This window comes from Drosophila subobscura, chromosome E (genome assembly GCF_008121235.1).
Source record: "Drosophila subobscura isolate 14011-0131.10 chromosome E, UCBerk_Dsub_1.0, whole genome shotgun sequence".
Taxonomy (NCBI): domain Eukaryota; kingdom Metazoa; phylum Arthropoda; class Insecta; order Diptera; family Drosophilidae; genus Drosophila; species Drosophila subobscura.
Window position 1 is genome coordinate 6,701,892 of NC_048531.1, and position 27,592 is coordinate 6,729,483.

The 27,592-nt window shown below is 53.9% G+C and overlaps 1 protein-coding gene across 2 annotated transcripts; it reads left to right on the top strand.

Moving 5' to 3' along the window:
• The first annotated feature begins 198 nt into the window (after positions 1–198).
• LOC117891679 (protocadherin-like wing polarity protein stan) lies at positions 199–27,592 on the top strand. Of its 2 annotated transcripts, XM_034797254.1 has the most exons (7): positions 199–217; positions 13,216–14,961; positions 15,401–22,739; positions 22,806–24,737; positions 25,573–25,579; positions 26,054–26,118; positions 26,820–27,592. In XM_034797254.1, exons 2-7 carry the CDS (start codon positions 13,437–13,439, stop codon positions 26,851–26,853), a joined length of 10,902 nt encoding a protein of 3,633 aa, XP_034653145.1. In that variant the 5' UTR covers positions 199–217; positions 13,216–13,436; the 3' UTR covers positions 26,854–27,592. The 2 variants fall into 2 exon arrangements, with proteins under 2 accessions (XP_034653145.1, XP_034653146.1); XM_034797255.1 differs by lacking the exons at positions 25,573–25,579; positions 26,054–26,118 and having other exon boundaries at positions 26,820–26,957.

A 27,592-nucleotide genomic window follows, 5' to 3' on the forward strand; every position in this document is an offset into this window, starting at 1 on the left:
ATGTGGCAAACATTTTCCTCTCGAGCGAATGGAAAACTCATTATGCGGCGGTTCATATGAAAAATATTCCCAATGCGTTTGTTAATTTACTGTGTAATTTATTTTAATTTACAACCATTTCCCCTTGCCTTTTCCTCCATTTGCAGACATCATCAGAGAGAGAGACAGAGACAGCGAGAGAGAGAGAGAGAGCAACCTCCACTCGGGCAAGCAAAATGTAAGTGAAATAATTTCATAATTTTCTAGAACTTCACACGGTCCGAGCAGTCGGTCCGCGTGTAAATCTCTGAATAACTCTCATCGCAGATATTTGAATTCATTTTCTGTGCAGCGCAATTTGGGGATTTTTTTATTCGGGATGTACTAATGGAATATTCAGCGGAGTTGGGGGAGCGGACGCTGACTCGTTGATCGTGTTTCCCCCCTCCGCCGCACTTAATTGCGATCCACGCTGGAGAGACTCTCAAATTATAGTCTACAACTGCTTGAAGCTGTGCGTACAACGCTCCACTCCCCGCTCCACTCGCCGCTCTCTCAACCGCTTTATGGCATACAACACGCAAGGGGCGGCTGCTCTCCGCTCTCCGCTCGCCGCTCTCCGCTCTTCTCTCCCCTGCCAACTGCTAACGAGCGTTGGTATTCATGTAGTGACCAAAGTTAATGTCTTTCTTGCCCCCTCTGCTGCTCGACTTCAAAGTGTAGCAGAGATCTCTTCTCGCTCTTCGCTCTTCGCTCTTCTCTCTTTTCTGTTCTGTTGCTTCTTTTTGTTGCCTTAAAACATGTTTGTTTTTGCCGGTTAGGCCCCGCCCAGCGCGCCACTCGGCCTGGGTCACTGACCACAGACAAATTCGAACAACAGTTACTGCTGCTGCCTATCGATGGAGTCCAACACACACACACACACACACACACACGTTTATCCAGCTACCAAACACTCGGGAAAGAGTTTCTCAGTGGGCATTCCTTTGCGGCTTGTCTCAATGAATGAATTTGTGGCGGCAGCAGCCTGGCAGCGTAACCCAGAAAGCAGCTAAAAGTGCTTCATAAATTGCCACATTTACATTCAATCCGCAGCTATTTATTACTCCATTTCCATTGATGCTTATCAGCCAGTCATTGATTCCTTTCCATGAAATATTGGCATTAAGTTTCAACATTCAATTCAACAATTAAAGGCAACAATTGTTTCGCTCTGTTTCGTTATTTCGCGCTTGAAAAAAGTGCATTGAAAAGTGAAAAAAGTGCGGCGACAAAAGCAAATACAATAAATACATTTTTATTTGCTTTACTTGTTTTTTCATGCTCAAATAGAGTTGGGGCAAATATTTGCATTTTTGTGGAATTCAATTTTGGGCCGCTCTCAGTCGAGCCTGGGAATCGTCGCTCGCCGTGGTCCATCATTTGTATTCAGAGCAGGATCTGCTCGGACCACCCACTGGGCGCTGCAATTAACAGATTTGTGCCATCCTTCATGGCATTGGGCCTTCCCCTTGGTTCCCCGCTCCGCTGGCCAATAATTGCAACCAATTTGACGCTGATTGTTTACCCTAATCTCGGTGTAATTTAGCCCAAAACAATTGATAAATTAAATGTGATTAATTGTTGTAAGGGAGGGGAAAGGGTGGGGAAAACTTTTCTGTATTTAGTTATCAGTTTGCCAGCGGGGAGCGAGGAGCCAAAAAACAAAACAGTTGAAAACCATTCAGCTCAGTGCATTAACCGGCTTTGGGTTCTGGCTGCTGGGAAAATGTTTTAATTTGCTTTTGTGGCCAGAACGCTATTCAGGCCTTGGCTCACTCTGTCCTCGCTGTCCTCGCCACTGACCAGAGTTCTGTGGCCAACAGAGCAATGAAAATGTTTGCAATTGGCCAGATGAAACTGAAATCGAGCCTGGCTTTATTTTGTGTTTGTTTCTCTGAATGGGATTTCTATCAAATTGGCTGTCGAGTTGGGTCTAAAATGTGTTTTATGTTCTTGCAATTTAGCAGAAAATACTCAGCCAAGTGGCTCCTACGGAGAGGGCCAACAATCTCTTCAAGCGCTGGTGCTAACATCGTCAAACATTTTAAAGTTTATGCGGATGTGCTCCTCCCCTGCACGCCCACCCCCCTGGCATCATCCGCACCGCTGGCTGTTTGTACGTGCGAAAAGCCTTCCACTCCGTGCGGTGCTACGTGAGGCAGGCTCTGAAGCCTGAAGCCTGAAGCATGAAAGCTGCAACAAGTTAAACATTGAATAAACAATTTATTCGACCATTTCACGCAGCTCTCCCCCACTCCCTCTCTCGCTGCCAGCAGCCAAAACTAATTCCAAACCAAAACTTCTAATCAAAGTGGCAGCAAGTAATTTATTTTCATTCCATTTGGGGGCTTCAGTTGCTGCCAAAACCTGCACGAAAGTTGATTAAAACTTGTCAATACTCCACGCTGTACGAAAAACATTATAATATAAATGTAAAACTAATAGAAATGTGCACAAGCAGAGCTGAAACGAGTTTTGTGGATTACATAAGCCAGAAGGAGATACGATTATTTCGGCTTGCACTCAATTTTTGGGCGTGAACGTCAGTGAGTGGCCTTCAGAACGGTACGAATAGATGGAGATGCTGGCTGATAGCTGCCAGAGCCCTGCAAACAAAAGAGAGAGAGAGAGAGAGGGAGAGAGGGGGCTGACCCGGGTTCAAGGCACAAGCTGCGCGAATAAAGTGAGCAATTTTTTGTGTGTTACCAAAGTGCCAGCCGCGAAACGGTAAACCCAAGAGCCAGTCGCTCTTTCAATCAATTGCTGCTGCTGCTGCTGCTGCTGCTGCTGCTGCTGCTGCAGCTGCGAGGAGAGCAATCAGCATTTTGGAGTCCACCAGGAGCAGAGGCAGTGGCCACGACAACTGGTTTGACTGCTTGACACAGTTGCTGGCCAGTTGCAGTCGTGGCTGGGCTGCTGGGCGGGGAGGCGAGGGCAGGCTGTGGGCCATGCCGAAAGTAGTTTATGGGCGCATACTCTTTGCATTCTCCCCAGAGAGAGAGAGGAGAGAAGTGGCCACCAAAGAAAGGTGCCGAGAATGATGACGATGAAAAGGCAAAGCGAGAGTCAAAGAGAAGAATGCAAATTTGCCAGCAAACACTTTTGCCAGCGATGACTGCAATGATGGGTCCAACTTTCCGACTTTTAACTGCAACTGCAGGGCCACGGACTGCACCTTCTCCGTGTTGCATTCGTGTTCCGGGATTGTGCCTGGTCATGACACTGCCCCGCTGCAACTACTGGCACTATTTCCTTCCTAATTGCATTCACTTTCCCTGCTAATTGCAGCAGCCTCCAGCCTCCAGCCTGGAATTCATCAATTCCGCTTTGACCCCCCCGTGCTGGCTGGCCTCATTTTGAAGGTGCTCCGTGTCCGCCACCCACTTGACATTTTTCGTGTCTGTTCTGGTCTGCTGGACTCTAAATTATCCACGGCCAGCAGACGTGGCTAATTGGTCAGCAGAAAGTTGCCTTTGCATTATGAATGTGGCACGGCACGCTGTGCAGCGTGTTTATTGGCTGGGATTTTGCACCTTGAAGTCACCAGCAAAGCCTGCCTCCAACACCCACACTGTGAGGCCAGAGCCTCAGAGTCTCCTTGTGCACACATGTCCCTGCAGCCCTCTCGCCTTTGCTGATTCCATCGCGGCTGTCATTAATGCAAATGCAGGAGGGAGAGCCACACACAGCCGCAGTGTCAGCGGCAGCGGCAGCCATTTTGCCCGCAGCAATTTGACAGTTCGCGACGTCAGTCAGTCCTTCTGCTGCTGCTGCTGCTGCTCCACCTCGGGCGGGTGGCTCTCTGTCTGAAGTGGCTGCCTCCGCACAAGAGATGGCGGCAAATGTTGGTGCATTAATTAGATGCAAAATGCGATGTTTGCTGTGTTATTCTGGCCCTCAATGATGGAGTGGAGCCAGCCGTATCAGTATTTATGGAGTTGCAATCAGAGGTGTGCATGTGCGGACTTCAGGCGGAGCTCTTCATTGTGTGTTGCCCCCAGATCGTTCATGGTGCAGTGGCTCGGCAATCGGCTTAGCCTCAAATGCAGCAAAGGACTTGCACTCGCAGTCGCTCACTGGAGCGCACAAGGACATTTGCATGAGCCTTTCAATTCGGCCAGATGGTTGTTTGGCCAAGAACGAGCATCTCGAAAGCAAAGGGGGCGCACGGGGAGATGTTTCATTGGTTCATTGGAGTGCAAGAGAATAGTTTAGTGACTCGCTCTGCCTCATACAAAATCTGTAAATCGAACATCATCATATTTTGCTTTCAATTTCCTCACTGTTTGCTTATGCAGAACGAAAGGATGCGGCAGGATGTACGGCAGCAGGCAGCAGGCAGCAGCACGAGTTGTGTTCAATATTTTCATATTCATTGGGCTCTGCCTCTCGCTCGCTGCTGCCTCAGAACTCGCATACAAATTGTTTACACACACAGGGAGACGGATGCATCCACATGGGAACGGGGCAGCAGCTGAAGCATCTCTGCATTTGCAACTCAACTGAACTCCCCGCTGCTAGGCTCTCGCTCTCCCCCTCTCTATTTGCCCTTCGTTGGAGGACTCCGGGTGGCTGCAGCTCCAAATTGAGACAATATTTGCACACGGTTACGTATACTCCGTGGCACGGAGCAGCAGGGCATGGGGATGGCATCTATAAACGAGCATTTTCGTGTTATTGGCTTTGCAGCGTGGGCGGCGGCAGCACATGGAATACGATTTGTAGGGGCAGTGGAGGTGTGGCGGGTGTGCGGGTGTGGCGGGGGGGTGCCAACAACCGCTGGCATAAAACCACGTAACAAAATGATTGCATTTGCCAACAAATTCGTGCACAATTTTATTGCCAGCGTTGACATTTCTCTGAACGAACAAAAAAAGAAAATCGGAAGCGAAAGACGAGATCGGAAATGGTGGCAGTGGAGCAGTCGGCTCTCCCGCTACTTCCAGGCTGTCAGCTCTGTGTGTGTGTGTGTGTGTGTGTGTGTGTGTGCGTGTGCGCACAGTGGAAAACCAATTTGTGTGAATCCTTTGCTGATGGCTATCAGCGTATTTCGTTTCGCTTTAGCCTCAAAAAGAGAAAACTAATCAGAGCCATGAGCGAGGATTTGATTTGATCACCCAAAAGCCAGCGACAATTATTGCGGAATCCTTTGCACATCCACAGCCTGCGATTGGTGGCTGGCCACCCACTGGAATTGAGTCTAAAACAATTAAAAAACTAACCAATAAAATGCAATATTTAATGAATTGAAATACCGAGCGGGAAGCACCTCCATCGAGTACGAAGCGGAGTCAAACTTGGACTCGTTGATTTGTTGCCAAATTTCGCTGTCATTGAAATTATATTTGTAGCGAGTGCCCACTGTGTTGTGTGTGTGTGTGTGCCTGCTGATGACTCATTTGCAGCAACAGCGCGTAACGGTTTAATGAGTTTTTGGCCACTCTAAGCCCGCCCTGCCCTGCCCTGCGCTGCGCCCAACACCCCTGCCGGAGCTGCCTCCATATGGCGATTGATTTAAGGCTCGGCTCTGCGCGGCTCTTCGCGCTTTTCCATCGAAAGCAGCAGGGGCAGGAGGAGTGGAGCAGGAGTGGGAGCTATTGGGTGGCAGAGGACACTGGTTGGTTGGGCGTGGGGCTGTTGTGTAGCGTCATTATTGTGGGGTTTAATTGCGCAGAGTCTGGTGGGAGAGCACGCCTCATTGAGAGAGGCATTGAGAGTCGTATTGACATTTCAATGAGTCTCATTTACATTAATGCCAACACACACACAGAGAGAGTGAGGAGGGGTGGGGAGGGGAGGGGAGTGCGGCAACTGTGCCCGACTGTGCCCAACTGTGGCTGTTTTATGTGAAAGCTATCCGCGTTGTGGTGTGGCGATGCTGTGTCCTGCCGCTCCCCTGCTTCCCCCCGGTTCGCTCTTCTCGTTGTTGTCTGTCAGCATCGTTATTCGCGCCATTATGCCGTGCAAGTTATCTCGCACAGCGTGACTTAAAAGTTAAGCGTATTCATTATGTCCTTTGTGCCCGGCGACAGCACCTTCCAGCGAGGCAGCGTCCTTTGGCTGGCATCCTGGCTGCCGCCTGTGCGTTCCCTTTTGTTTTATTTACTTTTCCAATTTGTTTGCCGACGCGCGAAAACAATAAAAATCCATTTCACTGTTGCTCCTCCTTTGTCCCGTATCCTGTGTCCTGTATCCGTTATCCGTTATCCTTTAACTTTTGTTGCCACGAAGGCCCTGCACTTAATACTGATTAAAAGGCTGTCCGGCGGCCAGCAGCCGATTGCTGCTCCCATTAAAGCGGCTCTGGGGAGCGAGGGCTGCTGGAGGAGTTGAGTTTAGCTCCAACTTCTCGACTCCTTGACAAAAAGTTTTGCAGCAAACTGTCAATGCTGATTAGCAGCAGCAGCTAAGCAAGCAACGCTAGAGCTCATCCCATCCCAGCTCATCTCATGCTGCCGCCCGCTCTTCAACTCTCGCAGATACAAGTGGCAGCCACTCGCATTAATAATGCCTGAAGGGGCTGTGCGTTCCCCCCCGAAACTCGTGCACAAAGCCTCGAGCACTACAAGTTGTAACTTTCATCGTTGGAGTACTCGCAGTCAGTCGTAGAAGAGGTGGCAGGCAGGCGGCTGCCTCTCCCTCTCCCTCGCAAAGGAGGAGCAGCTCTCGACTGCTGCTGCTGCTGCTGCTGCTATCTTTGGTGGCTCGGCCATTCATATGCCAACTGTGTGTTTATTTATGCTTACGACTTTCTGCGTAATCAAGTCTATCTGCACTCAAGCAACCCAACCCAGCCCCCGCCCCACACGACGCTCTCTGCAGCTGGGGACACGCTGCTCTGGGGGACTTTGTCTGCAAGAGATTCTTCATGGCTGATGTTCAGAGTGTGTGCGCTTGGATTTTGGTTCCATTCCACATACATTTGCAGCTCTGGTCAAGCGAGTGCCACACAAGCTGCCAAAAACAAAGTAAATGCACAAAGTGGACCAAGTTTTGCTTACCCAATGTGCCACACAGCAGCCGCCTGCCATACAGGATATGGATAACCTAATCCTAGTTCAAGTCCGAGTCCGAGACGAAGGAGCTGCCAGAGCTCCTGGCTGAGAGCTGCCTATCTGTGTGTGCCTTGTGTTTGTTTTAATCGGAGTCAACAATTGCAATGCAAATGGAAATGAAAATGATTTCGGAGTGGCTCTGGGCTAATTACTAGACACCCATCTGTGGCAGCCGCCGTCTGTCTGTGCCTCTGCCACTGCCTCTCCCTCTGCTCATCTGTTTGCCTGCAAATTATTTGTCATTGCTGCTAATTAGGCGTTGTCTCTGGTCTGCAATTGAATAGCAATCGTTGCCCCCTGCCGCTTAGCTGCTGCTGTCGATGAGTTGCAGTAATTCCACTCACAGCTGTAGCTATGCCTCGGGCTCCTTGATTAATGGATCAGGTGGAGACTGCTCATAGTCATAGCAATGCGTTGCTCAGACAAAAGCCCATTCCATTTCACATTGATAGTGCAAAAGCCAGTGTTATCCTCCCCTGACCCACTTTTCCCTCAGCCACTCCTCCGCTCCTCCACTCCTCCACTATAAGTCTTCTATTATCTTGGTGCTTGTTGTCTCGTGTATCCCATTACCCTTCTGTAGCAGTGAAATCGCATTTAGAGCTTTGATGCTCCTTGTTTGTCTTAGTCATTAGCTGAGCTGATGGCTGATGGCTCTGATGGCAGGAGCAGAACGAGAACCAGAACCAGCAGCAGCAGTAGGAGCCCCGCTTTTATCCGCTTATGCTTGCTCTGTCTCTGCCACTGCCACTGCCACTTCCTCCCCTCCCCTACCATCCTCTGAGCTGTGCATGTGCATCCGAATGATGCGCCCTCCAATCCATTGATAGCACTTTGTCCTTCCACCCATTTGACAGGATTCCCGATTATGCTCTGGCCCCCCTCCTCTGCTGTTTCCCTTTTCTTTTTTCAATTTACTTAAATCGCTCCTCGCAGCGGATAAATCACTGGCCATATTTCATAGGCCCAGGCACAGGCACAGGGACAGGGACGAGGGCAGGCAGGAGGACTGCATAAATTCGCCATAAAAGCCAGAGTCGAATGCGAATTAAATCGCATTAACATAATCAACTTTACAACACTATAAAAATAAATTCAATGGGATTTGCGCTTGACTGCCGAGGCCCCAAAGTGGGGCAACTTATCACGGCTCAGGGCCGGGACAGGACAGGACAGGACACACATCGAGAGTCAGAGGCAGAGACAGAGGCAGAGGCAGAGACAGACTTGACAGCAGGCAAGTCAGAGCCAGAGTCAGAGTCGATTCGTGGGTTAAAAGCGTGAAGGGCAGAGGAGAAAGCATGAAGAGCAGATTAAAGCCCGGAACGCCATCACATATCCTGGAGGTGAGCAGCAGGGCGGGGGCAGGCATTGTTTTTCCTGATTAAGCGTTGCCATATGTTCGCCGTCTCACCCACACAACCTTCCCTGTTCGCTGTGAGCCGCAACACACAAAAACTTAATTGCAAAACAGTGCAGCAGCGGCAGTGGCAGCAGCGCGATGACAATGCCACAAAAGAAAATCCGAGAGAAGCGAGTAAAGCAAAAGCTTGTCAACAGTTTCTCTTTCAGCCCCACCCCCCCAGACCTGCAACTTGTGGCATCAACATTTGTCATGAGATTTCCACTAAGTGTTCTGCCCCCATTCACATTCCCATTCCCATTCCATTGCGCACTTCTCTTGCTCCTTCTGGCCGCTGCATTTGAATTAACTTGACGGCAAAAGTTAAACTGCAACGCACTTGGATCCGTACTCAGCAGCTCCCACAGATGCTGCACTGGAATAGGATGTACGTAGATGTATCCACATAGAAAATCCCATTTATAGCTGCCAGCTCCTTGGCTGTTTCCTTTTATTCATGCCCTCATTTCATTTACGCATTTCGTTTGTCTCCTTCCCCGAGGCTGCTGCTCCTGGCAGCCGTGTGGTTTGTCCTTTGCTCTGTAGCCTGTCATCTGGATGGTGCAATTAATGGAGAAGGGGAGCAGGGGTGGATGGTACACGGCACTCGCTACAGCGCTGACATCTACTTAAAACTTTGCCATCGATGTGCCCGATGTGGAGGGATCATGAATGCTTAAAGAGCAGCTTTAGTTCTCCGATTTCTTAGCTTCTAACTGGGAAGCAACTCGAGCTGTCGAGCTTCAACTTTTGCACTAATTCAACAAAATTCTTCCCACATTAATTAAGCAATTTGGCCAGCAAGAAAGGAAGCAAGGAGCGAAGGAACGAAGCGAGCGAGAGGAGCAACTCGAGCGCATCGGGTGAAACTCTGTGCATTGATTTTGTGTCAGGAGGCAGAGTGGGAGAACTTTGTTTGGTTCAATGTTCTATGGCGCTCGCTACGCACCACAATTAAGTGGAAAATGTCGAGGGGCTGCTGCCTGGCCATGGGGGGCGGCACATAAATCCCTCTACTCTACACGAGATTCGCGCTAATGGAGCGAACGCAAGCAGATCGCTGGCGGTAAAGTCTCTGATTTGCATTTAAATTCAAGTTGTGCCGTGTCCTGCCGAGTCCTTGTCACGGAATTTACAATGTTCGTAATTTATTTCCATCCGACAGTCTACGATTTCGCAGCTCCACTCGCTCCACTGCACTTCCGGTTACAGTTTGCCTGGCTTTGCCGCTGGCACACTTTTAATTTGTACGCCATGTTGCAAGTCAGGATTCCCCCTACCCCCTGCATCCTTTCGTGTCTCCACACATTACTCGCTGCTCCTTTTTCCATATGCATTCCTTTGGACAATGTTATCGTTTAAGCTCAATTGCATTGCACTCCGCACACCGAGGCAGCATCCCACCCACATCCTGCTCCCTCCACGTGTGTGTGCTTGGCCCCCTCTCTGGCAGTTGTTCTGCAGCTTGTTGCTGCTTGTCTGCCTTCGGGCAAGAGACCAACAACAAAGGAAACAACAAAGGAAACTTTTCTGCTTGCGATTCCTTTTGGCATTCCGTTATCCTCCATCTGTGTGTTCTTCTCTTCTTTGCTTTCTTTTCTCTCTATGTTTCTCTTGTTGTGGAAGCGCTTTCTGTCCTGTTCTCCCCTGATGCCACCCCCCTGCTGCCACACTGCATTGTTGCATCGGCAGTTGAGTCTTCCTTTTGTTGCTCTCGATTTCATTTTGCATGCACAACAAAGAGCTTTTCAAATGGGTTTTCCTTCTCTTCTGCCGCTGCTGCTGCTTCTGCTGCTGCTGCTGCTGTCTCAGAAATTTAATTGATGCCCAGGCGAGTGGAAATGAATTTCCCGAAAGGTGTCTCACAAATATAAATTCGACTCAGACTGTGCCAACTGGAATGCAGCAGGAATGTCACACGCATTACGCATACGCAGGGTATGCCGCAGTGGCTGCTGGCTGCTGGCTGGTGTCTAAATAGTTTTGGCCCTAATGCAGTTAAGTGCTTAACACACACTCACAGCTCTCTCTGTGTAGCTGGTTTGCTCTCCTTTTGCTTGTTTTTCCCACTTATTTTCCTTATTGTGTCTAGACCGGAGGCAGGCGCATTTCCGGCACGCAAGTCTCGTGTCTCGCGTCTCGTGTCCCGTGGCAGACAATGAATTTTATTGCATTTCATGTCCCTGGCATCGGCTAATGCCTGCCAGGCACGCAAGCCCTTGTCCCTTGTCCTTGCCGCCAATTTATGGTAATATTCTAGGCAGGAGACAGTGAGTCAGTCCCGCGTGGCATGCCACGGATAGCTGCCACTTCATTAAAACAAAACAAAACAAGCAATAATATTAATTTGCCCCAACAGGGAAATCCCTCAGAGCAAGTCTCAAGCAGTCAGGCAGTCTGGCAGTCTGGCAGTCTGGCATTCTGGTTTTTGACTCTCATTATGTTCGAAATTCAATTAAAGTCCCGCCCGAGAGTCCTTGGCTACGGGTGGGCGTAATAATTTCCCCCGTGATGTTAATCAATTTTCATTAGCATCCACAAGCAGGCAAGTTTTGTGCGCTGCTTTTGCTCATCAAAAATCGTGGAGCTCTTTTACCTGCGGCTCCTCATTAGCGTCGCAGAACTGCCGCTGCCACGCCCACGTCAGGTCAAGCCGCAGTTGTGGGGGGGAGGGCGTACTGTGATAAATTTCCATCAGGCTTAAAGTTGACACTTCTTCTTTTCCTTCCCGCCTTCTCCGTTTGAGCCATTCTCTTTGTGAGGACAAAAAGTCGAAACGTGTAGCCGGCGGAATGGCGGAGAACTTTGGGCTTGGATAACATTTCAGGCACTGCTCCTCGGGATGGTGCTACTTAAAAAAGTTTCCAGCTGCTGCCCCTGCTGTTGCCTCTGTTTTGGGGGCGAAAAGCTGTCTCGTAAAATGCGACTGTTTATGGGGAAACGGGCGGATCCAACCCTTCCAAGAAGAGCCCCACAGCGACCTCCCCCCTGCTGGTGCCGTGTTACCAGAGTGGGAGCGGGGAATTATTTGCCAGGCTTCCTGACCAACCGAGTTCCCTAGGTTGAAGCCTTACCAAGTACACCAGTTACTCATATCTCACAGGCCGATAGCCGTGTGGCAACTCTTGTAATTGCCTAGCGACACTCTGACGCATTCCTAATTGGAATTCCAGCCAAAAGTATGCCGGAAAACAAAAGCACAACTAAACTGCATTAACAGCAGCAGCAGCGGCTGCAGCGGCAGCTGAGGAATATTAATTAGTTGACAATTCACCGCTCCACAGCCCCAGCTCGGTTCTGTTTTTGCGCTTTGTTTTCCAATTGTTGCCTGCGAGGTGTGTGAGAATTTAATAATTTCATGTTTGCTGGCAGCGCCTGTTTCAGGCTTGACGAACCATGAAAAGCGTCTGCTCGCCTGCCCACCACGTGAGAATGGCGGGGCGGGAGGTGTCGGTGTCGGTGTCGGTGTGCCGGTGTGCACTATGCCGCATGGCGAAACAATAACCAACCAACAGGCCCGCCAGCCGTGGGCCTGGGCCTGGGTCTGCCTCGGGGTCTGGCACACGTCTGGCGCGAGCGCGGCCAAGCTGAAATTTTAATTAAACATTTTAACACTGCAATTAACAGAAAGTTAAGCCGAATGCCACGACATGTAATTGCTACGGCTGCAGTCCGAAGACATTCTTCCCCGAAAATTACGCCTTTCCTCTGTATCTAGCCCCCTGATCGTGCTGCAGAACAGATGAGATCATTGCGCCAGAGTTGGTTGGGTTTCTATACCCTGAAGTCATGCTAATTCCATAATCCTACACTGCGTATGCGCAATATTTGACAGGTCCTGGCGCTGGGGCTGGGGCTTGTTGTGGGAATTGTTGAAACGTGTCTTTCATTGGGCGAACGTGCGAATTATCCACAATGGGAACAAAGAGCTTAGCTGCAGCTCGAATTTGTAGTTCGTAATGGAATTCGAGCCTGACCCCTGCCCTGACCCCATGTCCAGTGCGTAGCCCCAACCAATGCACCTGTTTATGCCACCCTTTTACAATGTGTGTGTGTGCCCCGTGGCTGGCTTTACCTAATTAACGAACCGAAAATGCATTCGCGAGGGCCATCAAATCGGATTTCATTAACATTTGCAACTACAACGAGCGAGCAGCGTCATTCGAGCAGTGCACAAAGTCACAATTATCTGTCGCATTTTTTTGGCTGCCTTGCACCCTGCACCCTGACCCTGCACCCTTCACCCACGCATGCCCCGCCCTGGTCCGTCGTCTGATGATGACGTGAATTTCATTTTGGACAAAACAGTGGGAAAAGAAAAGGGAACACAGAAAGGGAGCAAAAAAAGGAGCACCCCTCAAAGGGATTAAATTTCGTTTTATCAAGCTAATACGAAACACTCGAAAGCTCGAGAGTTTTGCCAGCGAAGAAAAATGAAATTAAAAAACATATTTCCCCCGCTGTGGCTGTGGTGCTGTGAAGCTGTGGTGCAAATTTTGTGAAAGGCAGCGACATGAAGAGATTTTAATTAAGTCAAAAGCAAAGGCATTAAAACTGTCAAAACATGAGCAGGAGCAGGATCAGCAGAAGCAGGACTCGCCCTCCATCTCCTTGTGGCCTAGGATTATGTATGTGTGCCTGTGTGTGATTCACTTTGCAAGAAGAGAATATCATTAGGCTTTCAAAATGTTGTTCGACTTTTACACTCACCCCCAAAATATTCTCGTTCCTTTACAGACAAATGGCCACGCCCGCAGCTCTCGCAGCTCGCCCACCGATGATAATTGAATAGGAGCCTTGATTGCACTGTGGTTTGTTGGCTCACACTTGCCAGAGACACACACACACACACACGCCCGAAGAGGGGCAGGGCAGGAGGGAGTCTCCTTTGGACACACACACCACAGACAGACAGCGACCACAGGCACCGAGAGCATAGGAGTGTCGTGGTCGTAGCAATGCACACGAGGGACAGCTGCTGGTGGAGAGTTGGACTGGGGCTGCTGGCGCTGCTCCAGCTGGCCGTCCACCATCTGTCCGAGGGGTATCTGATCGTGGTGCACGAGGACGCCCCACCGGGCACGGTCATCTTCAACGCCTCCGTGTACAAGCTGGGCTCGGAGCGCCACTACAAAATCAATGCGCACAAGTCGGCCAACTTTGTGCACCATCTAGTCTCGGTGAGCCACAAGGATGGGCAGATCCAGCTGCGGAAGTCGCTCAAGTGCGACGGCATCTACTATCCTAGCCTGTTCACCTTCTACGTGGACTCCACGTCGAATCGTCTGCGCAGCATCGACTACTACAGCCTGCCCGTGAGGATATTCATCTCGGGGCACAGCTGCAACGAGGACAGGCGCGTGGAGGCGGAGCTGCATCAACACCACCACTTCGAGGAGGAGGACAACACGGGCTACTCCAAGCGGCGACGCCGACGCTCCACGCCGCAGTTCCAGCTGCTCGATGGCAACCAGCTGGAGCAGGCCTACAGCCAGAACAGCACCGAGTTCCGGCCCGGCGACCTGATCTTTGGCGACAGCTTCGAGAATGAGATGCGCCACCGCATTCTCAGCCGCAAGCGACGCGCCCTGCCCTCGTCCGATCCGCTGCATCTGCAGCCGGCGCTCCATCGACGCATCTCCGACGCCAAGCAGTGGATATCCGAGACTTATGCGTCCTATGCGATCCACACGACGGACAAGTGGAATCAGATCTGCCTGCGCAAGTCGCAGTTCATCAACAGCCTGAACGCCTTCCTGCCGCGCACCGTGTGCCAGTTCTGCAAGGTGAACTTCCTGGACGTCAACGATGAGCGGTTCGCCATTGAGCACCAGAACCGGGATCTGGTGGCCAGCCGCGATGTCTGCATCCTGGAGTCCATGTGGAAGGTCAGCATCACCTTCAACATCCGCTGCAACCGCAACGACATCGTCGACTCCGACCACCGCCTGAAGATCGTCTACCATCACCAGGAGTTCAACGACACGGACATCGCCAAGCGTGTGCGTCGCGAGCTGCGCAATCAGTCGCCCTACTTCGAGCAGGCGCTCTACGTGGCGGCGGTGCTGGAGGAGCAGGCATCTGGAGCGGCTGTCACCACGGTACGTGCACGAGACCCCGAGGACTCGCCCGTGGTCTACTCCATGGTCTCGCTGCTGGACTCGCGCTCGCAGTCGCTCTTCAAGGTGGACTCGCGCACGGGCGTCGTCACCACTTCGGCCAGCCTCGATCGCGAGCTCATGGATGTCCACTACTTCCGCGTGGTGGCCACCGACGACAGCTTTCCGCCACGCTCCGGCACCACCACGCTGCAGGTGAACGTTCTCGACTGCAACGATCACAGTCCCACCTTCGAGGCGGAGCAGTTCGAGGCGAGCATTCGGGAAGGCGCCACAGTGGGCTCCACGGTCATTACGCTGCGTGCCACGGATCAGGACATTGGCAAGAATGCGGAGATAGAGTACGGAATCGAAACAGTGAAAGGTGAGTGTAAATAAAAGACATAAAAGCGATATTGTTTGCATTTTGCCAAAAAAGAGGGAGTAGTGTTGGCAAAAGTCGCATATAGTTAGTGTGCGAAATGTTCGATTATTTTGTTAGCTTTGAAGTGCAACTATCACCACTAATAGCAAGAAAAGAGAGATCTAGAATCGTATTTAGGAGCTTGAAAATGATGCCAGGGGATCAGTTACTGATCTGACTATTTATAAATAGCTTGAAGTGCTTAATTTTTCTTCAATAATTTGTTTTCCCAAAGAGGTCGTCCACTTAGCTGTTATCGCCCTTGAGCATCGATAACATCGGATATCGCACAAAAGTATTCATAAGGAAGGGGGGATATCGCGATAGAGTCCCCCTCACTAACCAAGCGGAAATGCACAGAATTAAAAGTTTATTTTTGTTCTCCATGTTGCCCTTACAGATGGTACAGGATCGACGCAGGATCAGGAGTTGCCCATCTTCCGGATAGACTCCCGCTCGGGCGTCATCTCGACGCGTAGCAGTTTGGACAGAGAGACGTCGGACAGCTACCACCTGCTGGTGACCGCCTCGGACATGGCGGCGGCGCAGAGCGAGCGCAAGACCGCGACGGCGAGTGTGCTGGTAAAGGTGCTGGATGACAACGACAACTATCCGCAGTTCAGCGAACGCACATACACCGTCCAGGTGCCGGAGGACCAGTGGGGCGGCAGCGAGGACAACACCGTGGCCCACATAAGGGCCACAGATGCGGATCAGGGCAACAATGCGGCCATCCGGTACGCGATCATTGGCGGCAACACGCAGTCGCAGTTCTCCATCGACTCCATGTCGGGGGATGTGAGTCTGGTGAAGCCGCTGGACTACGAGAGTGTGCGCAGCTATCGCCTGGTGATACGCGCCCAGGACGGGGGCAGTCCGTCGAGGAGCAACACCACCCAGCTGCTGGTCAACGTCATAGACGCGAATGACAATGCGCCGCGCTTCTACACGTCCCAGTTCCAGGAGAGCGTGCTGGAGAACGTGCCCGTCGGCTACAACATCATTCGGGTGCAGGCATACGACTCGGACGAGGGACCCAACGCGGAGATCACCTACAGCATCTCGGAGCGCGATGACAACTTTCCGCTGGCCGTCGATCCGCGCACCGGCTGGGTGCAGACCATCAAGCAGCTGGACAGGGAGGAGCAGAGTCGCTTCGCCTTCCAGGTGGTGGCCAAGGATGGCGGAGTGCCGCCCAAGTCGGCCAGCTCCTCGGTGGTGATCACCGTCCAGGATGTCAACGACAACGATCCCACCTTCAATCCCAAGTACTACGAGGCGAATGTGGGCGAGGATCAGCCGCAGGGCACGCCCGTCACGACTGTCACGGCCACCGATCCGGACGAGGACTCGCGTCTGCACTACGAGATCACGACGGGCAACACGCGCGGACGCTTCGCCATCACCTCGCAGAACGGCAGGGGACTCATCACGATTGCCCAGTCGCTGGACTACAAGCAGGAGAAGCGCTTCCTCCTCACGGTCACAGCCACCGACTCGGGCGGACGCTCCGACACGGCCACAGTGCACATCAACATTACGGACGCCAACAACTTTGCCCCCATCTTCGAGAATGCCCCGTACAGCGCCTCCGTGTTCGAGGATGCCCCTGTGGGCACCACCGTGCTGGTGGTCTCTGCCACCGACAGCGATGTGGGCATCAATGCGCAGATCACGTACTCGCTGAACGAGGAGAGCATCAACGGACTGGGCAGCCCCGATCCCTTCTCCATCAATGCGCAGACGGGTGCGATCGTCACGAATGCGCCGCTGGATAGGGAGACGACCAGCGGCTATCTGCTGACAGTCACGGCCAAGGACGGCGGCAGTCCCTCGCTGAGCGACACCACCGACGTGGAGATCAGTGTGACGGATGTCAATGACAATGCGCCCGTGTTCAAGAACCCTCTGTACCAGTCGTCCATTCTGGAGGATGCTCTGGTCGGTACGTCTGTGATTCAGGTGTCTGCCAGCGATCCGGACATTGGCCTCAATGGCCGCATCAAGTATTTGCTCAGCGATCGCGATGTGGAGGATGGATCCTTTGTGATTGATCCAACGTCGGGAACGGTGCGCACCAACAAGGGACTGGACAGGGAGAGCGTGGCCGTCTACCACCTAACAGCGATAGCCGTGGACAAGGGCTCGCCGCCGTTGTCCAGCTCGGTGGAGGTGCAGATTCGGCTGGAGGATGTCAACGACTCGCCGCCCACCTTTGCCTCGGACAAGATCACGCTCTACGTGCCGGAGAACTCGCCCGTGGGCTCTGTGGTGGGCGAGATACATGCCCACGATCCGGACGAGGGTGTCAATGCTGTCGTCCACTATTCCATCATTGGCGGCGACGACTCCAACTCCTTCTCGCTGGTCACCCGGCCCGGCTCGGAGCGTGCCCAGCTGCTCACCATGACGGAGCTCGACTACGAGTCCTCCCGCAAGCGATTCGAGCTGGTGGTGCGTGCGGCCAGTCCGCCGCTACGCAACGATGCCCACATCGAGATCCTCGTCACAGATGTGAACGACAATGCCCCCGTGCTGCGCGACTTCCAGGTGATCTTCAACAACTTCCGGGATCATTTTCCCAGTGGCGAGATCGGGCGGATTCCGGCCTTCGATGCGGATGTCAGCGATAAGCTAAACTACCGCATCCTGTCCGGCAACAATGCCAATCTGCTGCGGCTGAACAGCAGCTCTGGCGGATTGATACTCAGTCCGCAGCTGAACACGAATGTGCCCAAGTTCGCCACGATGGAGGTGTCCGTCTCGGATGGCATCAACGAGGCCAAGGCCATCATGCAGCTGTCGGTGCGGCTCATCACCGAGGATATGCTCTTCAACTCGGTGACGGTGCGCCTCAATGAGATGACGGAGGAGGCCTTCCTCTCGCCGCTCCTCAACTTCTTCCTGGACGGACTGGCGGCCATAATTCCCTGCCCCAAGGAGCACATCTTCATCTTCAGCATACAGGACGACACGGACGTCACGTCGCGCATCCTGAATGTCAGCTTCTCGGCGAAGCGGCCTGATGTCTCGCACGAGGAGTTCTACACGCCGCAGTACCTCCAGGAGCGGGTCTACCTCAATCGAGCGATCCTCGCGCGTCTCGCCACCGTGGAGGTGCTGCCCTTCGACGACAATCTGTGCGTGCGCGAGCCCTGCCTGAACTTCGAGGAGTGCCTCACGGTGCTGAAGTTCGGCAACGCCTCGGAGTTCATCCACAGCGACACGGTGCTCTTCCGACCCATCTACCCGGTGAACACATTCGCCTGCTCCTGCCCGGAGGGCTTCACCGGCAGCAAGGAGCACTATCTGTGCGACACCGAGGTGGATCTGTGCTACTCGGATCCCTGCCAGAACGGTGGCTCCTGCGTGCGCCGCGAGGGCGGCTACACATGCGTCTGCCCCGACTCCCACACGGGCCCCAACTGCGAGTCGAGCATCAGCAAGATGCGGCCCTGCATGTCGGACGCCTGCGAGGGCGGCCTCTCCTGCATGAGCAACTATCTGAGCTCCCAGCCGCCGCCGTACACCTCCACGTGTGAGCTGCGCTCCCGCTCCTTCTCGCGCAACTCCTTCCTCACGTTCGAGAGCCTCAAGCAGCGGCACCGCTTCAACCTCAAGCTGCGCTTCGCCACCGTCCAGGACAACGGACTGCTGCTGTACAACGGCCGCTACAACGAGCTGCACGACTTCATCGCGCTGGAGATCCTCGAGGGACACGTCAGCTTCTCCTACTCGCTGGGCGATCACAGCGAGCGGGTGTCCGTCGAGCAGCAGTCCAAGGTCTCGGACGGCCGCTGGCACGAGGTGGAAGTGGTGTACTTCAATCGCAGCGTCACCCTCGTCCTGGACAAGTGCGACACGGCCATCGCGTTATCGGGGGAGCAGCTGGGTCCGCGCTGGCACTGCGCCAATCAGACCACCCTCAAGCTGGACAAGCGCTGTGCCCTGCTCACGGAGACCTGCCATCGCTTCCTCGACCTCACGGGACCCCTGCAGGTGGGCGGACTGCCCCGCATACCCGCCCACTTTCCGGTGTCCAATCGGGACTTTGTCGGCTGCATCTCGGACCTGCGCATCGATGACCGCTACGTGGACCTCAACTCGTATGTCGCGGACAATGGCACGATCTCCGGCTGCCCGCAAAAGTCGCCGCTGTGCGCCTCTGAACCCTGCTTCAATGGGGGCACGTGCCGCGAGGGCTGGAGCACCCACACGTGCGAGTGCCCCGAGGGCTATGCGGGCATCAATTGCCAGGAGAACATACCCGCTCCCTGGCGCTTCTCCGGCGATGGCAGTCTCAGCTTCAACCCGCTGCTGCGGCCCATCCAGCTGCCGTGGCACACCTCCTTCTCGCTGCGCACGCGCCAGCGGGACGCCTTCATCATGCAGATCCAGATCGGGCAGAACAGCTCGGCGGTGGTGTCCCTCAAGCACGGCGTCCTCTACTACATGTACGACAATGAGCCCATGTACCTGGCTGGGGCCTTCCTCTCCGACGGCGAGTGGCATCGCGTGGAGATCAAGTGGCAGCAGGGCTCCGAGATTCAGTTCTCCGTGGACTACGGCCAGCGCGCGGGCTCCGTGCCCATGTCCCAGAAGGTGCAGGGTCTCTACGTGGGCAAGATAGTCATTGGCAGCGTGGATGGCACCATTGGAGCGGTGCAGGAGGCCTCCCCCTTCGAGGGCTGCATCCAGGACGTGCGCATCGGCGCTGGACAGTCTGTGCTGTCGCGCCCCACCATCCGGGAGAACGTGGAGGATGGCTGCGAGTCGCGGGCCCAGTGCCCGGACAACTGTCCCGCCCACTCGAACTGCGCCAGCAGCTGGGACGCGGCCACCTGCGAGTGTGAGGCTGGCTACGTGGGCACCGAGTGCGCTCCCATCTGCACGGTCCGGCCATGCGCCGCGGGCGTGTGCCGCTCCAATGTGAGTCTGCCGCGGGGCTACAGCTGCGAGTGCAACAGCAGCTTCCAGCACGGCGACTACTGCGAGCGGGAGCTGCAGCAGCCGTGCCCCGGGGGCTGGTGGGGCGAGCGCGTGTGCGGGCCGTGCAAGTGCAACCTGAAGCAGGGCTACCATCCGGACTGCAACAAGACGACGGGCCACTGCTACTGCAAGACGAACCACTACCAGCCGCCCAACGAGACGGCCTGCCTCTCGTGTGACTGCTACGCCATCGGCAGCTTCAACAGCGCCTGCAACCGGCTCACGGGGCAGTGTGAGTGCCGCGGGGGCGTCATTGGACGCCGCTGCGACTCCTGCTCCAATCCCTACGCCGAGGTCACGCTCAATGGCTGCGAGGTGGTCTACGACGCCTGTCCGCGCTCCTTTGCGGCGGGCATCTGGTGGCCACGCACTCCGCTGGGCAGCAGCACCGTCGAGAGCTGCCCGCTGCCGGCACGGGGCAAGGGCCAGCGCAGCTGCGACAGCCAGACGGGCAGCTGGACCACCCCGGACATGTACAACTGCACCTCGGAGCCGTTTGTGGAGCTGCGGCGGCAGCTGTCGCAGTTGGAGCGACTCGAACTGGAGCTCAACTCGTTTGTGGCCATCAAAATGGCGGAGCAACTGCAGCGGGCCTGCGAGGCCGTCGACCGCAGCGGAGTTGGCAAGCAGCCAGCACCGCGACCTCTGAGCAAACGCTACAAAATGGAGTCCTCGTTCCTGCTCAATGCAGGAGGCAATGTGTGGTCGCACGAGCTGGAGATGGACTACCTGTCCGATGAGCTAAAGTTCAGCCACGATCGCCTGTACGGCGCTGATCTACTCGTGACGGAGGGCATTCTGCAGGAGCTCATCAACTACGAGCTGATGCAGAGCGGCCTGAACCTGTCGCACAGCCAGGACAAGTACTTCATCAAGAACCTGGTGGATGCGGCGAGTGTGATCCTCGATCGCAAGTACGAGGCAGAGTGGCGACGCGCAGCGGAGCTGATTCAGCGTGGACCCGACGACCTCGTCGACGCCTTCAACAAGTACCTGGTGGTGCTGGCACGCTCGCAGCACGACACGTACACGAATCCCTTTGAGATTGTGCAGCCGAACGTGGCCCTGGGCCTGGACATTGTCACCACCGAGTCGCTGTTCGGCTACGAGCCGGAGCAGCTGAGCGAGTACCATCGCAGCAAGTACCTCAAGCCGAACGCCTTCACCACGGAGAGCGTGGTGCTGCCCGACACCAGCGGCTTCCTGCAGCACTCCGCCAAGCAGAAGCCCGTCATCAGCTTCCCCAAGTACAACAACTACATCCTGGACAAGCACAAGTTCGACAAGCACACCAAGGTGCTGGTGCCGCTCGAGATGCTGGGCATTACGCCGCCAGAGAGCGACGAGGTCACCCAGGGCAGCGGGCGGCGGGGCAACGACTATCGCGCCATCATCGCCTACGCTCAGTACAAGGATGTGGGCCAGCTGCTGCCGGATCTCTACGACGAGACCATCACCCGTCGCTGGGGCGTCGATGTGGAGCTGGCCACGCCCATTCTGTCATTGCAGATTCTGGTGCCATCGTTGGAGCGGGAACAGGACCAGCAGCAGCAGCAGCAGCAACGCTTTGAGATTCCCTCACGGAAGATCTCCTCTTCGTCATCATCGGTGTCTGCTGGCAGCACGGAGCAGCAGTTCGTGGAGGTATTCGATGTGCCCAAGGCACCGACCAGCAGCAGCGAGCAGCAAATTGAAGACATTCGAATAACGGCCCACGAGATTCCAGCGGCTGTCGCCTCGGGGGAGGGGCAGCTGGAGGCCAGCAGCAGCGAGGATGGCGAGGAGGTGCCCGATCCCCACATACACCTCAACCTGGACGACATCGAGTTCCACGGCAACTCGGGCGAGGAGATCATCGCGCCCGACTCCGGCGAACAGCTGAATCCCAACTACGAGGGCACAGGCGCCGCCGCATCTGGCAGCGAGGAGCAGCCCAAGGGCGAGAACGAGGCCATCTATCGCGATCGACGGCTGGTCAAGCGGCAGGTGGAGGTCATCTATCCCTCGGACCAGCTGCAGCAGGCGCCGGAGCGCATGGTCTACCGCTCACTGGGCTCGCCGCATCTCCTGCAGCCGATCAAGCTGCAGATGTGGCTGGACATGGACACGGCACGGTTTGGGCCACGCTCCAATCCGCAGTGCGTGCGCTGGAACTCGTTCACCAATCAGTGGACACGCCTGGGCTGCCAGACGGAGATTCCCGACTTTGACGGCGACTTTGCGCCCTCGCCCCAGCAGCCCATCCTCATCAACTGCAGCTGCACGCACATCTCCAACTATGCGGTGATTGTGGACATCATTGACCCCGAGGACATACCGGAGCCCTCGCTGCTCGTGCAGATAACATCGTACTCGGCCTTCATGGTCTCCCTGCCGCTGCTGCTGGGCGTGCTCCTGGCCCTCGCCCTGCTCCGCGGCCAGCAGACCAACTCGAACACCATCCACCAGAACATTGTGCTGTGCGTCTTCTTCGCCGAGCTGCTCTTCTTCGTGGGCATGCAGTCGCGGCGGCACCTCATCGAGAACGAGTTCCCCTGCAAGCTGATTGCCATCTGCCTGCACTACTTCTGGCTGGCCGCCTTCGCCTGGACCACCGTCGACTGTGTGCATCTCTATCGCATGCTCACCGAGATGCGCGACATCAACCATGGCCCCATGGGCTTCTACTTTGCCATGGGCTACGGCGCACCCGCCGTCGTTGTGGGCCTCTCCGTTGGCGTTCGTGCCCACGAGTATGGCAACAGTTTGTTGTAAGTATTTCCCGTCTCCCATCTGTTCTCCCATGTTGAAGCTAATTTCTTTGCCTCTTTTTGCAGCTGCTGGTTGTCGGTTTATGAGCCTGTTGTGTGGTGGCTTGTGGGTCCCATTGCTGGCATGTCCGTGGTGAATCTGCTCATTCTGTTTGTCTCCGTCAAGGCCGCCTTCACGCTGAAGGATCACGTGCTGGGCTTTGGCAATCTGCGTACGCTGCTGTGGCTGTCGGTGGTCTCGCTGCCTCTCATGGGCGTCATGTGGGTGCTGGCGGTGCTGGCCGCCTCGGAGCACTCGCAGCTGCTGAGTCTGCTGCTGTCCGGCGTGGTGCTGCTGCACGCGCTCTTCTGCCTCATCGGCTACTGCATCATCAACAAGCGAGTGCGCGAGAACCTGCAGCGCACCTGTCTGCGCTGCATGGGCCGCAAGGTGCCGCTGCTCGACTCCTCCATGGTCGTCAGCAACAGTTCGCACAACGTGAACGGGGCCACGCGGCCGAACAACTTCCTCGCGGGCAGCTACGACACGACAACGCGGCGGAATATTGGCATCAGTGCCAGCAGCACCACCTCCCGCAGCACGGCCAAGACCAGCTCGAGCCCCTACAGCGACGGGCAGCTGCGGCAGACCTCCACGTCCACCTCCAACTACAATTCGGCCAGCGATGCGCCCAGCTTCCTGCGCGGCTTCGAGTCCTCCACCACGGGTCGCAGTCGGCCCGAGGAGAAGCCGTCGAGGCGTCGCACCGAGCGCAAGGACTCCGACTCTGGCTCCGAGACTGATGGCCGCTCCCTGGAGCTAGCCTCCAGCCACTCCAGCGACGACGACGAGTCGCGCACGGCCCGCTCCTCGGGCACACATCGCAGCACGGCCGTCAGCTCCACGCCCGCCTACCTGCCCAACATCACGGAGCACGTGCAGGCCACCACGCCGCCCGAGCTGAATGTGGTGCAGAGCCCGCAGCTCTTCCCCAGCGTCAACAAGCCCGTGTACGCGCCGCGTTGGTCCAGCCAGCTGCCGGACACGTACATCCAGTCGCCGCCGAACATTGGACGCTGGTCCCAGGACACGGGCTCCGACAACGAGCACGTGCACGGCCAGAAGATGACCATCTCGCCGAATCCGCTGCCCAATCCCGACCTGACGGACACCAGCTACCTGCAGCAGCACCACAACAAGATCAACATGCCGCCGTCGATCCTGGAGAACATTCGGGACGCGCGCGATGGCTACGAGGACAGTCTGTACGGGCGGCGGGGCGAGTATCCGGACAAGTACGGCTCCTACAAGCCGCCCAGCCACTACGGCAGCGAGAAGGACTATCCGGGCGGCGGCGGCGGCGGCGGCGGCGGCGGCGGCGGCAGTGGCTCCCAGACCATCGGCCACATGCGCAGCTTCCACCCGGATGCGGCGTACCTCAGCGACAGCATCTACGACAAGCAGCGGACCCTGGGCAGCGGCTATCTGGGCGCCAAATCGGAGTCCCCCTACCTCTCCAAGGACCGCATCACACCAGACATCTATGGCTCCCGCGACGGCCACTACAGCCTCAAGAGGCAGCCCGCCTACGCCACAGACTCGCTGCACTCGGTGCATTCCCTCCTGAAGAATGATTACCACCAGCAGCAGCAGCAACAACAGCAGCAGCAACAGCAGCTGCAGCTGCAGGCGCAGGACAGGCTGTCGGAGGGTTCGGACAAGAATGGCTACCACTTCCCGTACACAGCCGAGGAGGATCATTTGACGACGCGCAAGCTGAGCCACACGCAGCCTCCCTCGCTGCACGGCTCCCAGCTGATGCAGCCACCCGGCCTGGGGCTGGGCATGGGGATGGGCCTGGGCATGGGCATGGTGAACGATGTTAACAATCCGGGACTGATGGCCCGCCACACGATGAACGGTGGCTCGCGGCACAGCTCGAGGGCCTCGTCGCCGCCATCCAGCATGGTGGCGCCCATGCAGCCGCTCGGCCCTCTCGCCAGCATCACGGACACTGAGTGAGTGGCAATCCTGGCTTGGCTTCGGCAGTTAACAGACTGGCCCTGGGGGCGCTTGGGCCAGTTGTTAGTCAGTTGCTTCTTCCACCCCCCCAAGACCCGTACGATTTATGTTTCTTTGATTTGCTGTGTTGGTCGTCTGTTTGCTAGAGATTTGTTTTTGGTTTTCCAACTCTCTCAAGTTTATTTTTCCACATTTGACTCGGGCGGCAATTAATCTGTGTGTGTGTTTGAGTGTGTTTGTGTGTGTGTGTGTGAGCCTTTGTTTGATGCAAACAAGAACAAAAGCAACGGCAATGATATAAACCCTTTTGTGCGTCTCCCATCTACTCCACTTCGTTCAGCTCCGTTTCTGTCTGTCCACAAAACATAAACCATAAAAGCAATGATAGCCGGAAACAATGCAAATGAATATGGTACAAAACACACACACACACACACACACGCAAGCACACACACACGCATACACTCATACACATATATCTATGGGACATGTCCATATCCTTTCAGCTGGTGCTGGGAACATTTGAAGCAAATCTAATTTGACTATCTTTCACTTCTATTCTCTCCCCCCCCAACTTGTGCTTTTTGCTCTCTCTCTCTTTCACCCTGATGAACACACATACTAACACACACTCACACACATACGCATCAAAATGAAATCCAACGTAATGCAAAATACAACACACAATGGCGGCTCGTATTCCATCCACATCCATCTATCTAACAAATCCATCCATCCATACCCAAACCACATCTCACCACAACTACAACAACAACAACTACAACAACAACAACTACAACAACAACAACTACAACTACTCCACATCAACAGCTCAGAGGTAAACCACAAGGAAAATGCATTTTCAGCTCGCACATTTCACATTTTTCCCCCCATTTTTCCACACGTCCACGTCGTTTTGTGTTACATTTTTCCCTTTCGTTTGGCCCTAGCTTAAGTGTAAATATAAAAGGGAATCGATTCGATTCGTTTTGGTCTCCCTGCCCGAAATTTCTCTGTCCAATGTGAATATTGATTTAATTTTTGTATATTTACTAAATTTCGTAACCCCCAACCCAAACTGTTTATCATTTCTATTTGATTTATCAGTTTAATTGAATTTGTACACTCTGTGATTTGTAATTCGAATGTAAGGCAATTGCAACCCGTAATATTTTGTGTTATGTTCTCATTCAGCAATCAAACATTTGTACATGCCATGCCCCCTCTCATTTACACTAACCAACAACACAACACAACAACAGACATTCTCACTCTCTCTCTATCTATACAACCTACCATGCAATCTCCACAGTTCGACATTATTTGGCTGCAACGCAGGCAACAGAGGCAGCAGTATCCTTGGTCGCTAACAATATGGTATAAATAACTGATCGAGCAACAGAAGGAACCATTTAGCCACATAGCCTACCCCCTCCCCACCAGTTAGTCAATCCAAACCAAAAGCTATAGACAGAGTGCTTAAGATAATATTTATCAATATCATAGACTGGTAATGCCAGAGCAGAGCTTTCCCCCTACATCTCGATAGAGTTCGAGCCAAAACCGCAGACATTTGAGCCCAATAAAGTTTATGATTTACCGCCCAGAACATACCCAGAATCAATTAGCACTCGAATAACTTGACCCGTGTGGTCTAATCTACTATTCATACATATGTACAGCTATGTACATTCCCTGACACCTCCATCCACAGGCACGCATACACCCACTTAACACCCATAACACTCACAACACACACCACACCCAGTTGTAGATTTATGTTCATTTATTTAGTTTAATAATTATGTTTATGCTTGAACTAAACCCAAAACCTAAACTATGTATGTCTGTAGTGTATGTAGTGCGTAAAACTAAACGTTAAGCACGCGTCGCAGCAAGTAGCCGAGTGCTGTTTATGTGACCTTTGTCCCGGCATGCCATAAATAATGCACTCCATTGAGCACGTGGCACGTGGCGTAGTGCACTGTAGACTGATGGACACAACTTGAGTAGTCTGGGAGTGTGGCAGTCTGGGAACTAAACCGTACTAATGTCAATCTCTCTCTGTCGCAAAACAGGCGGAATATTGATGATGACGAGACCACAGTGTGACGACTGTCCCAGCAACTGCAGCAGAAACAAAAGCAACGGCAGAGGCAGAGGCAGAAGCAACAGCAGCAGCTACACCATCTGCAGCAGCAGCAGCGTACGAAGCAACAAAACTTTGCCACAATTAGACGCAAGCCGCTGCCATACAGAAGCACCACCAACACTTGAGCTTCAAGCTGGACCAATGCATATTTTCCAGGGGGAAAGCACACGATAAGCCAAACAAGTGGTGGATCAGCAGCAGCAGCGGCGAAGGCCATAAGTTCATCATTAGAATCCTGTACATAAAAATACACACACACATCCTGTCAAAAGCGCATGCAAACGAGGATTACTCTTACGTAAATACCGCTTAGCACTCACAGAAAACCAGCCCCATACACACGAGTACCAGTTTAAGGAACATATTTTAGCATTTAATTAATTTATACACGAGTATTACGTGCAGCTAAGAGGAGCTCAAGCTCTGCACTTTGTGCGAAATTGTGTAATTTGATTTACTCAGCAAACCACACCGAGTGCGAATACGAATTGGAGTTTGAGTTCGAGTGTGTGCAGTGCGTGTATTATACCATATTTATGTACAATTAATCTCTAAAAACAAGTCAGACTGATTTTATGCATTTTGTTCTGCCATTAAGTTAAGCTCTACTTACGCTAAGACGACTTACAAACACCAATACTCACCACAGAGCATTTGCATTTAGGTCCAATTGAAGCTAATGAAACAAACAAATCGAAA